The sequence below is a fragment of the Scyliorhinus torazame genome, chromosome 1 (genome assembly GCF_047496885.1).
Source record: "Scyliorhinus torazame isolate Kashiwa2021f chromosome 1, sScyTor2.1, whole genome shotgun sequence".
Taxonomy (NCBI): Eukaryota; Metazoa; Chordata; class Chondrichthyes; order Carcharhiniformes; family Scyliorhinidae; genus Scyliorhinus; species Scyliorhinus torazame.
In genome coordinates, this window is record NC_092707.1 from 56,361,150 (window position 1) to 56,374,067 (window position 12,918).

At 52.3% G+C, this 12,918-nt stretch overlaps 1 protein-coding gene across 2 annotated transcripts in view; it reads left to right on the plus strand.

Moving 5' to 3' along the window:
• The window catches only part of LOC140407945 (P2X purinoceptor 4-like), a 137,795-nt gene that overhangs the window by 71,911 nt on the left and 52,966 nt on the right, over window positions 1–12,918 (plus strand). For both annotated transcript variants that reach the window (XM_072495129.1, XM_072495128.1), the window contains exon 4: window positions 7,770–7,842. In XM_072495129.1, coding sequence (XP_072351230.1) covers window positions 7,770–7,842 — 73 coding nt within the window. The remainder of the gene's footprint in view (window positions 1–7,769; window positions 7,843–12,918) is intronic.

Here is a 12,918-nt window from a genome sequence, read left to right on the forward strand (position 1 = left end):
AGAGCATGTCCAAGTCACTGAGGAGCATCGCCGATGGCGTTGAGACGATGGTACAGAAATCGGGGAGCCACCAGGGCTGGCAAAGCCAAATGATTGAGGGGCAGCCAGGGCCCCCCCAGCACCTCACCCCTCTCCCTCCCCCATTTGCATGGCTGCCCACCCTTGCGGATGGTGCCCCTCCCCCACCTGATCGTCCCCCACCCCCTGCCCAGCGCCTCCGGGCTCTTTGCCTGTGAGCAAAGATGGCTACTCACCTCCTCGACTCCCTGCAGAAGCTTTTTAGAAAGGAGTAGTACTAATCGGCACCAGCGTGAGCACTTGCTGCGGAGGCCGAAGAATCACAGGAGGCCTCTGTATATGGGGTTGCTCCCGTTAATTGTATGGAAATCGGGCTTAAGTGGTGATAATTGGTATCTCGCCATCCCGATTTCGCCCACAGAAGTGGGCTGGTTGCATTGTAAACTGTTCGGCGCCTGGCACAGTTCTTGTTTTTGGCCTATTCACCGGCCTCGTTTCGCTCGAGCGAGAGTGCAACAAGCCTGAGAATCATGCCCAGAATGTAATAAGGAGAGGTATGTAATTCAACCAGATTTTTAATAACCTGAATTAAAATGGCACTATAATTAGAGAGGCTAATTAGAAGTATAAAACATGACTTGGTAAAACAGATTTTATGTAATGAAAAATAATCCAAAGTAAAAAATGTATGTTTCAAAACATATATTGCTGGCTTTAAGTAATGGAATTCTGGAATTGTGTCTAATTGCACAAATGTAACAAAAATGGGAGTCCAGATTGTGAGGTTAGGGGCAGGTTTCTTCGACCTTGCCCACCTGGGGACCAGAAAGGTCAAAGGACCTTTACTTGTTCTGCATCCCGTCCGTGGCGATCTTGCTGCAGGCGTGGCTGAAGAATCCAGTTTGGAGAATTATTATTCTGCAAATAAATATTGGGGACTTGTTTCAAAACCAATTTCTGGAAGCCTTAGCAGGTCGAAGTAACAAAACATAAAAAAATTAATATATCATCCTCATTGTAATGGCAACAAATAGCCAATAATGCATGGAGTTTCTGCCTGGTCAGCTTTGTGGAAATGTGGTATGGCACACTTAACTGAAGGACACTAAAGATCTCAACACGTATTTAGATGTACAAATATTAGCAGAATATCTCAGGCAAATTTGAAACGCGTTCTGCAGCAGGATTTTTTTTTTCTAAAGTCTTTTTATTGGCATTTCTCATATTTATAAACAGTTGTATATATGCACATCACATTTTTCTCGCCTGCGCTAATTTCCTTTATTATACAGAGGTTTAGTTTGTCCTTTGTCCAACTGACCCTACGTGCCTTTCATTGCCCTCTGGATCGGCCTATGGTTCCTCCCCACCCCCCCCCCCCCCACCCCCCTGCCCCCCTCATCCACATCTCCCGCTCCCCTGGCTTCTTTTCTTTTCCAGACAGAGTGGAATCATCTCTTGTGGTTTCTGGGGCCTCAGGGTACCCCACTATCTCTTTGCGGAGGAAGTGTTTTATTTGGAGGTGTCTCATTTCCTGTCCTTTTGCTAGCCTCCACTTCCTTGTCAGTTCGTCTAGTGTCGCCAGTCTGTGCCCGACGTAGAAAATCCCCGACCGTCAATGTGCCCCCGTCCCGCCTCCATCCTTTGAAGGTGGTATCTAGCATTGCTGGGGGGAATCTGTGATTGCCGCAGATGGGGGCCATGGGGGACATTTTAGTTATCCCGAAGTGTTGGCTGAGCTGGGTCCACGTTCTCAGCGTGGCTGCTACCACTGGGCTTGTTTTGTATCTTGTTGAGGGGGATGGGAGTGCTGCTGTAGCCAGGGCCCGGAGGGTCGTTCCTTTACAGGATGCCTCCTCCATTTGTACCCAATCTGTGTCGGGTTCTTGTACCCATCCCCTCACTCTTTCTGCCGTTGCTGCCCAGTGGTAGTATTGTAGGTTTGGTAAGGCCAAGCCCCCTTTGATTTTCCTTCTTTGCAGTGTCTGTTTTGGGATTCTCGAGTTCTTACCACCCCACACAAAGGCCTTGGGGATGAAGATCGGAATGGATCTAAACAGGAAGAAGAACCTTGGCAGTATGTTCATCTTGATCGCCTGCACTCTCCCCGCCAGGGAGAGTGGGAGTGAGCCCCACCTTTGAAGGTCTCTTCTTACTTCCTCCACCAGGCTGGTCAGGTTCCACTTGTGGATCTGTGTCCAGTCTCTGGTTATCTGGATCCCCAGGTAGCGGAACCTGTTCTGGGTTGTTTTGAATGGGAGCCCCTCCAGCTCGCTCCCTCCCCCATTTGGGTTCACTGGGAATGCCTCGCTTTTGCCCAGGTTAAGTTTGTAGCCCAAGAAGGTTCCAAACTCTTTCAGCATTTACAGTATTGCCTTCAGTCCCTCCTGTGGCTTCGAGACATAGAGGAGCAGGTCATCTGCATAGAGTGAGACTCTGCTCTCTGTCTCCTCTCCGGATTACCTTCCAGCTTTTCGCGTCCCGCAGGGCTATCGCCAGGGGTTCAATGGCTAACGCGAACAAGAGTGGGGACAGGGGGCAGCCCTGTCTTGTTCCTCTCTGCAGCTGGAAGTATTTAGAGCTGGTGGTGTTAGTTTGGGCGCTCGCTTTGGGAGGGTTGTACAGGAGCCTCACCCAGGCGGTGAACCCCGCTCCTAGCCCAAACCGTTCCAGTACCTCGAGGAGGTATTTCCATTCGACTCAGTCGAAGGCCTTTTCTGCGTCGAGGGAGACGATCACCTCTGGTGTTCTCTCCCCGGGTAGATCATTATCACATTCAGCAGCCGCCTGATGTTCGCTGTGAGCTGCCTACCCTTGACAAAGCCCATTTGGTCCTCTGCGACCACCTCTGGCACACAGCCCTCCAGCCTTTTGGCCGGGACCTTTGTGAGTATTTTCGCATCCACGTTCAGCAGTGAAATGGGTCTGTATGATCCGCATTCCGTCAGGTCTTTATATCTTTTTTGGGTATCAGTGAAATTGTGGCCTGCGCTAGCGTTGGGGCAGGATGCCCCTTGCCAGTGAGTCAGCGAACATGTCCCTTAGGTGTGAGGCCAGGACTGGTGCAAGTTTTGTGTAGAAGTCCGCCGGGAACCCATCGGGTCCCGGTGCCTTCCCGCTTGCATGGAGCTGATGCTCCCCATGATTTCTCCCAGGTCCATTGGTGCTTCCAGCTCTGCCTGTTTGTCTTGCCCCACAACTGGTAGTTCCAGTCCGTCTAGGAACTGTTTCATTCCCGCGTCCCCGTTGGGGGGCTCGGAGGTGTACAGTCCCCGGTAGAAGGTCTCAAATGCCTGATTGACCTCCTTTGGTTCTGTTACCAGTCTGCCTCTGCTATCATTTACCTGCGCTATTTCCCTTGTGGCTGCCTGCTTTCTCAGCTGGTGAGCCAATAAGCGTCCAGCCTTGTCTCCATGTTCGTAGAAGGTCCCCGTGTCTGACGGAGTTGGTACACTGCTTTCCTAGTGGATAGCAGGTTAAAGCCCATTTGCAGCTTTTTTCTCTCTGCCAGCAGCTCTACAGTCGGGCTGTTGCTAACTTTTGGTTGGCTCTTAAATGTTGCTCATTGTGTCTTTACTTAATTTGCTCTGTTTCTATAACCTTTGCTCTAGAGTCGCCAGGTATCTTTACGACACCACCACAAGGTTCAAGTTCAAGTGCTGATCAATAACTCAATACACCAGTTAGTATGTTTCAAATCAAAACACGTTTATTATACACAGTCAATCACTACTCATGTATAAAACTCTACTTACTAGACTATCTCTAACACTAAAAGGCCTATACTTAGCTTGTAACTGGCCGACCAGGTCAGGGGAACAAATGGCCTTTCGTTCGATTCTGAGTCTGCAGGCTTCAAAGCTGGTATAGACTGGTAGCTAGGAGCGCCTATCTCGTAGCGTGCGTTGACTGGAGACTTACTTGGTTGGTGCAGCTACTAGGCAGGTCACGGTCAAGGGTTGTTTCGAGCTGCTGAGAGGCCCTGCCAAGAAGGACAAATTGAACTTGGGGACTCTATTTTATAGTCCCCAGGGGCTTCGCACCATTCGGGGCGGACCCCGTATCTGGTTCCAAGTGATTGGACTAAGTTCTGATCACTTGGATCGATTTCTCCAATACTGGAGCTGTTCCCTGATCGCTGGGCAGTTCCTAAGTGTCCGTTGGCCTTCCTTTGTCTTGGCTCCTGCTGGCGCCGAGGAGTCTGGCTTGGCCTTGTTTACCTTAACTGTTTCCAATTGTTCCCAGGGATCACTCATTAATATGTAGATGTTTGTTAGTTTCAGTGCTGTCTGGGTTCCTGCAAGTGCTGATATACAGGAAACTTTGCACCTGCTGCTTTTCCTGCGTTGGCTGAATTTCCCTGCATTCTTAGCGGATCTCCATTTTAAGTCGGGAAGTGGCCAACCCAGGTGGCTACAGGGCCTAGGAGTATTTTCTGTCGACTTCCAGGATGGAGTCCACCAGTTGTTGCCTGGCCACCCTCTCTTCCCTATCTCTGCTTGCCTTGTAGGCTAAGATCTCTCCTCTAATCATGGCCTTCAGTGCCTCCCAGAATGTGGAGGGTGAGACCTCCCCGTTTTGGTTGTTACTCACGTAGTCGCCTAGGGCCCATGATGTTTTCTGACAGAAGGCCTTGTCGGCCAGGGGGTCCGTGTCCAGCCTCCATGTGGGGCGCTGGGCATGGCCTGTCTCCAACCTCACATCCATATAGTGTGGAGCATGGTCAGAGATAACGATCGCGGAGTACTCTGTTCCCGTGATCCCTGGAAACACCGATTTCCCCACTGCAAAGAAGTCGATACGGGTGTATACCTTGTGTACTTGTGAGAAGTATGAAAATTCCTTCTCTCCCGGGTGCAGGAACCTCCATGGGTCCACCGCCCCCATCCGCTCCATGGATGCTCCTAGTTCCCTAGCCATGCCAGTCTTTTTCCCTGCTCTGGGGTTTGATCGGTCGGTCAGTGAGTCCTGTACACAGTTGAAGTCACCCCCCCCCCCCCCATGATCAGTTGGTGTGTGTCAAGGTCGGGGATTTCTGCCATGGTCTTCTTTATGAATTCTGTGTCGTCCCAGTTGGGAGCGTACACATTTACCAGTATGACCGGTGCCCCTTCCAGGACACCGCTGACCATGACGTACCGTCCCCCTGGGTCTGTAACTGTCTTGGTTTCCGTAAACCTCGTCCTCTTACTAATTAATATTGCTACCCCCCTAGCCCTCGTCCCATAGCATGAGTGGTATGTCTGTCCCACCCAGCCCTTTCTTACCAGCCATCGGTCCTTCTCCCTCCGGTGCGTCTCTTGTAGGTAGATTATGTCTGCTTTTAGGCTTCTTAGGTGGGTGAAGACTCTGGATCTTTTCACCAGGCCGTTGAATCCCCTTACGTTCCAGGTAACAATCCTGGTGGGGGGGTTTTGACCCCCCGGTCCTGCGAGGTCACCCATACTTACCTGGTGGACGCGCCCCTGCCCTCCGGGGTTTCCCTTCGTTAGGGAGCCGTACAAAATGGCCGCGGTTGCCGCTCTCACCATGAGGTCGGGCCCCAGGGCTCCGGGGTTTCCTTTTGTCCAGGGGGCACCCACCATGGCCGCCAGCTGTGTGTACGCCTCGTGGCTGCGCCCCTGCACTCCAGGGTCTCCCTTCGTCCTGAAGCCCTCCCGAGTGGCTGTTTGTGGCACCATCTTGGTTCCTCGCCCTGCTCCATGCCTGCCGAGGCCTGTGTTCGTGCTGCTTATCTACCTCACCCTTCCCTTTGCTTCTCTTTTGTTCTGCGCTCTCCCCCCGACTCCTCTTCCCCCCCCCCCACTTAGTCCCTGTTCCTCTGTCCCCGCCCTTGTGTTCTTCCCCACCCCCCCTTCCCTTTGTGCCAGGCGCCCTCTCCCCTGAGAAGCGTGCCGCAGCCCTCCTTTCTTCCTGCCCTCCTGTGTTAACCCTCCTCGCTAGCACCGTGGCCCCCCTCCCAGCACTTGCCCTGCTCTGGTCCTATTTTACCTTCCTTTTGCTAGCCCTTGTCTCGCCCTCCTGTCCGCCTTTTTCACCCTCATTCACCTTGCTTCGTTCCCCCCCATTGCATTGAGAGGTGGAACGAGCTCGGGAACGAGTTAGCACAGTCCCGCACAGTGCACCAAACACATGTGTACAGTCCGTGATCGTATTGTCTCTGTTTGCGGTCTGCCCGCCGCTCTTTGTTCCGATTTTTCCTTTCTTTTCCATCCCCGTCACTTTCATGATGGCGGTTGTGGCTGTCCCTCCCCCAGTTTGTTCGCTCTAACAAACTCCTCCGCTGCCGCGGGGGTGTTAAAAAACAGCTCCTTCCCCTCAAATGTTACCCAGAGTTTGGCCGGGAATGGCATCCCAAATTTCACCTTGTGTTTGTAGAGTGCTGATTTGGCCCCGTTGAATTCAGCCCTTCTTTTGGCCAGGTCCGCCCCAATGTCCTGGTACACCCTTATGGTCTTCCCTTCCCACGTGCTCGCTTTCGTCTGCCAGGCTCACTTTAGGATTTTTTCCCTGTCTTGGAACCTGTGCAGCTTCACGATAATCGCTCTGGGCTGCTCCCCGGCTTTTGGCCTGGGTCGGAGTGATCTGTGCGCCCTGTCGATTTCTGGGGGGTTTGGACTTCTCCCTTCCCACTAGCTTGCCCAGCATTTGGGTGATGTAGCCTGTTGGGTCTCTGCCCTCCATCCCCTCTGGCAGACTCACTATTTTAACATTCTGCCGTCTGGACCTATTTTCCTGGTCCTCCACTTTCCCTCTGAGGCTCCCCTGGGTCGTTACCAGCCTTTTCACCTCGGTTTCCTGAGTTACCATCCTGTCGCTCTGGTCCGAGGCGGCCCTCTCCAAACCCTGAATAGTTTTCTCCTGCACCTGCACCTTCCTTTCCAGGCCGTTGATGGTTCGCTGCATTTTTTCTATTGTCTCCGCCAGCATCTCCTTCATCATTGTGTGGAGCTTTGTCCTGAGTGTCTCCCTCATGGCGTTTATCTCTGTTTTTATCTCCTCCTTTATGGCGCTTATTTCTGTTTTCAGCACGCTTCTCCATTCCTTCCCCTGTGCGGGGGGGGGGGGGGGGGGATGGTCGCCACGTCCTGTTCCTGCTCCGTTGCTCGGCTCACCAGCTTTTCCGCTTCCTGATTCGCCTGAACCTCCGCCTCGCCCCGTGGGGTCGTCTGCCTGCGCAGCCGTAGCTCCTGCTTTTTTCCTTCGCCTTCGCTGCTGTTCCTTCTTACATCTCGCCGTCCCCCCAATTTATTATTTGCAGGCATATTTCTGTCTGTGCCTTTCTCTTTTTTTCCCTGGGTTTTGGTGCGAAAAAAAAAAAATTTTTTTGTGTTCTCCCCAAAGAAAAAAAAACCCCAAGGGTTTAAAGGGTTTTAAGAGTTTAAAAACAATTTTTCTGAAAGTTTTTTTTTCCCTTTAAAAAAGTTTTTCTTTTTTTAAAATTTTGCAGGAGAGGAACAAGGAAGGTTGAATTTAAAAATTCTTATTTTCTTCTTGTGTTATCCTCTCCGTGCTCCGACTTTCAGGCCGTTTCTGAACGATCCCCACTCCTCCTCGTGCAGCTCACCGCGACCAGTCTCTCTTTTTTTTCTCCTGCAGCAGGATTTAAACAAAATAAGTGAGTGTCCTGTCACAAGGGTATTTTGACAGATCAACATAACATGTGATGTGAAATTGTATGAGAATTGTGTTTAATTTAATTTGTTTGCTGTTTAAAAAGTTTGCCTAAAGCTAATGTTTACTTTTTACAGATGCCAAGTAAAAGGACTAGATGTAAATCCGACAGTGATTGTGCAGCTGGACACCATAACCCTCAGAGCAATGGTATGTTCAACTTTATCTTACTGTAAGGGCATTATGCAGAATGAAATACTGACTGAAAACACAGTAATGTTCGACAAGAATGCTTTAATTGACTGATTTTTTTTTTTACATTTTGGTTTTAAAACTCTGACTTGAAAAGTGATCTTTTTAAAAATATATATATATTTATTAAGAATTTTAACACAATTATTCACCCTTACAAACAAACCGCCCCCCCCCCCCCCGTAACAAAAAGAAAGAAAGCGCACATAGCAAGACATGAACATGGTAAATCGATATACATAGCTTTGTACATTGGATTCCTCCCGTACATGTCAGTTTTCCAGATCCTTCATGTATTTTCTTGCTCAAATACCCCCCAAATAAACCCCCCTTTCCCCTCCCTCCCTCCCCTCCCCCCACCCACCCCACGCAAGACACCGCCCCCCCCCGGGTTGCTGCTGACCGACCTTCATCTAACGCTCCGCGAGATAGTCTAGGAACGGTTGCCACCGCCTGTAGAACCCCTACGCAGACCCTCTCAAGACAAACTTTATCCTCTCCAGCTTGATAAACCCTGCCATATCATTTATCCAGGCCTCCACGCTGGGGGGCTTCGCCTCCTTCCACATTAGCAAGATCCTTCGCTGGGCTACTAGGGACGCAAAGGCCAGAATGCCGGCCTCTTTCGCCTCCTGCACTCCCGGCTCGTCCACTACTCCAAATAGTGCTAGCCCCAGCTTGGCTTGACCCGGACTTTCACCACCTTAGATACTGTTCCCGCAACTCCCCTCCAGAACCCCTCCAGTGCCGGGCATGACCAAAACATATGGACATGGTTCGCCGGACTTCCTGAGCACCTCCCACATCTGTCCTCCACCCCAAAGAACCTACTCAGCTTCGCCCCCGTCATATGCGCTCTGTGAACAACCTTAAACTGTATCAGGCTAAGCCTGGCACACGAGGAAGAGGAATTAACCCTACTTAGGGCATCAGCCCACAGCCCCTCCTCAATCTCCTCCCCCAGCTCCTCTGCCCATTTACCTTTCAGCTCCGCTACCAAAGCCTCCCCCTCTTCTTTCATCTCCTGATATATCGCCGACACCTTGCCCTCCCCAACCCCTTGCCCTCCCCGACCCATACACCCGAGATCACCCTGTCTTGAATCTCCTGTGCCGGGAGCAACGGGAATTCCCTCACCTGTCGCCTCACAAAGGCCCTCACCTGCATGTACTTCTCCTCCAGTGCCCCTAGGCTCGCAAACGTCCCATCAATGAACAGGTCCCCCATTCTTCTAATCCCTGCCCGATGCCAGCTCGGAAACCCCCCGTCCATCCTCCCTGGGACAAACCGATGGTTACCCCTGATCGGGGACCACACCGAGGCTCCCATTGCACCCCTGTGCCGTCTCCACTGCCCCCAGATCTTTAGCGTTGCCGCCACCACCGGACTCCTGGTGTACCTTGTCGGCGAGTGCGGCAGCGGTGCCGTCACCAGCGCCCCCAGGCTCGTTTCTTTGCAGGATGCCATCTCCAACCTCTTCCATGCCGCCCCTTCTCCCTCCATCACCCACTTACGGATCATCGCCACATTGGCTGCCCAGTAGTAGCCACCCAGATTCGGCAACGCCAACCCTCTTCTGTCCCTACTGCGCTCCAGAAACCCCCTCCTTACCCTCGGGGTCTTATTCGCCCACGCAAACCCCATAATACTCCTGCCTACCCTCTTAAAAAAGGCCTTGGTGATCACGATTGGAAGGCACTGGAACACAAAAAGAAACCTCGAAAGGACCACCATTTTGACCGACTGCACTCTACCCGCTAGCGAGAGCGGCAACATGTCCCATCGTTTGAAGTCCTCCTCCATCTGCTCCACCAGCCTCGTCAGGTTAAGTTTATGTAGGGCCCCCCAACTCCTAGCTATTTGGATCCCCAAGTACCGAAAGCTCCTTTCCCCCCTCCTCAACGGTAGATCGTCTATCCCCCTTTCCTGGTCTCCTGACTGTGCTACAAAAAACTCACTCTTCCCTACATTAAGCTTATAGCCCGAAAAATCCCCAATCTCCCTTAAAGTCTGCATGACCTCCACCATCCCCTCCACTGGATCCGCCACATACAACAACAGGTCGTCTGCATAAAGTGACACTCGATGTTCCTCTCCCCCTCGGACCACCCCCCTCCATTTCCTAGACTCCCTTAATGACATGGCCAAGGGTTCAATTGCTAATGCAAACAACAGGGGGGACAGGGGGCACCCCTGCCTCGTCCCACGATACAGCCGAAAATACTCCGACCTCCGCTGATTCGTAACCACACTCACCACCGGGGCTCTATGTAGGACCTTAACCTAGCTAATAAACCCTCCCCCGAACCCAAACCTCCGGAGCACTTCCCAGAGGTACTCCCACTCTACTCGGTAAAAGGACTTCTCCGCATCCATAGCCGCCACTATCTCCGCCTCTCCCTCCACCGATGGCATCATTATCACGTTTAGGAGCCGCCGCACATTGGTGTTTAGCTGCCTGCCCTTTACAAATCCCGTCTGGTCCTCGTGGATCACCCCCGGGCACAGCCCTCGATCCTCATAGCCAGCACTTTTGCCAGCAACGTAGCATCCATGTTGAGGAGCGAGATCGGCCTGTACGACCCACATTGCAGTGGGTCCTTGTTCCGCTTCAGGATCAAAGAGATCGTCGCCTCAGACATTGTCGGGGGCAGGGTCCCTCCCTCCCTTGCCTCATTAAAAGTCCTCACTAGCAACGGGGCTAACAGGTCTACGTATTTCCTATAGAACTCAACCGGGAACCCTTCTGGTCCCGGGGCCTTCCCTGCCTGCATACTCCCCAGACCTTTGATCAGCTCCTCCAACCGAATTGGTGCCCCCAAACCAGCCACCTCCTGCTCCTCCACCCTCGGGAACTTCAGTTGGTCCAAGAATCGTCGCATCCCCTCTTCCCCCGCTGGGGGCTGAGATCTGTACAGCTCCTCATAGAAGGCCTTGAATGCCTCATTTACTTTCATCGCACTCCGCACCATAGCTCCCCTTCCATCCTTGACTCCACCTATCTCCCTCGCTGCCATCCTCTTACGGAGCCGGTGTGCCAGCATCCGGCTCGCCTTCTCCCCATACTCATACGCCACCCCCTGCGCTTTCCTCCACTGTGCCTCTGCATTCCCTGTGGTCAACAGGTCTAACTCCGTCTGGAGATTTCGCCTTTCCCTAAGTAGTCCCTCTTCAGGGGCCTCTGCGTATCTCCTGTCCACTCTTAAAATCTCCCCCACTAACCTCTCCCTTTCCCTGCCCTCTATCTTCTCCCTATGAGCCCAGATGGAGATTAACTCTCCCCTGACCACCGCCTTCAGGGCCTCCCATACCACCCCCACCTGCACCTCCCCGTTGTCGTTGGCCTCCCAAGTACCTTTCGATACACCCCCTCACCCTCCCGCACACCGCCTCACCTGCCAGCAGTCCCACATCCAACCGCCACAACGGGTGTTGGTCCCTCTCCTCTCCCAACTCCAGTTCCACCCAGTGCGGGACGTGATCTGAAATGGCTATGGCCGAATACTCCGTTCCCTCCACTTTCGGGATCAGCGCCCTGCCCAGAACAAAAAAATCTATCCGGGAGTAGGCTTTGTGCACGTGGGAGAAAAAAGAAAATTCCCTGGCCTGCAGCCTGGCAAACCTCCACGGATCCACTCCCCCCATCTGGTCCATAAATCCCCTAAGCACCTTGGCCGCAGCCGGCCTCTTTCCGGTCCTAGATCTGGAGCGATCCAGTGCTGGGTCCAACACCGTGTTGAAATCCCCACCCATTATCAAGCTTCCTACCTCCAGGTCCGGAATGCGCCCCAATATACGCTTCATGAATCCAGCATCATCCCAGTTCGGGGCGTATACATTTACTAATACCACCCACGTCCCCTGCAACTTACCGCTCACCATCATGTATCGACCTCCATTGTCCACTACAATATTCTTGGCCTCAAACGACACCCGCTTCCCCACCATTATTGCCACCCCTCTGTTCTTCACATCCTGCCCTGAGTGGAATACCTGTCCTACCCATCCCTTTCTTTTTTTAAAAAAATATATTTTATTGAAATTTTTTTCCAAACAACAACTTTTCCCTCTTACAAAGCGAACGAAACAATAACAAAACAGAAATTTTTAACAATACACAGGTAACAAAACCCCATTGTCTATTGACCTAAACTAAACTAAATCCCCCCCCCCCTCCCCCTGGGTTGCTGCTGCTGGTCATCTGTCTTCCCTCTAACGTTCCCCTAGGTAGTCGAGAAATGGCTGCCACCGCCTGGTGAACCCTTGAGCCGATCCTCTCAGGGCAAACTTTATCTGCTCCAGTTTAATGAACCCCGCCATATCATTTACCCAGGCCTCCAGTCCGGGGGGTTTCGCCTCCTTCCACATGAGTAGGATCCTGCGCCGGGCTACTAGGGACGCAAAGGCCACAACGTCGGCCTCTTTCGCCTCCTGCACTCCCGGCTCTTCCGCAACTCCAAATAGAGCTAACCCCCAGCCTGGTTTGACCCGGGCCTTCACCACCTGCGAAATCATTCCCGTCACTCCCTTCCAATACCCTTCCAGTGCCGGGCACACCCAAAACATATGTGCGTGGTTTGCCGGGCTCCCGCCACACCTCCCACATTTGTCCTCCACTCCAAAGAACCTGCTCAATCTTGCCCCCGTTATGTGTGCTCTATGTAGCACCTTAAATTGAATCAGGTTAAGCCTGGCGCATGAGGAAGAGGAATTTACCCTGCTTAGGGCATCAGCCCACATACCCTCCTCTATCTCCTCCCCTAATTCTTCTTCCCACTTTCCTTTTAGTTCGCCCACCGACTCCTCCCCCTCTTCCCTCATCTCTCTATAAATCTCTGACACCTTGCCCTCTCCGACCCACACCCCTGAAAGCACCCTGTCCTGTATCCCCTGTGTCGGGAGCAACGGAAATTCCCTCACCTGTTGTCTAGTAAACGCCCTCACCTGCATATATCACAAGAAATTTCCCCGGGGCAACTTATACTTTTCCTCCAATGCTCCCAAGCTCGCAAAAGTCCCATCTATAAATAAATC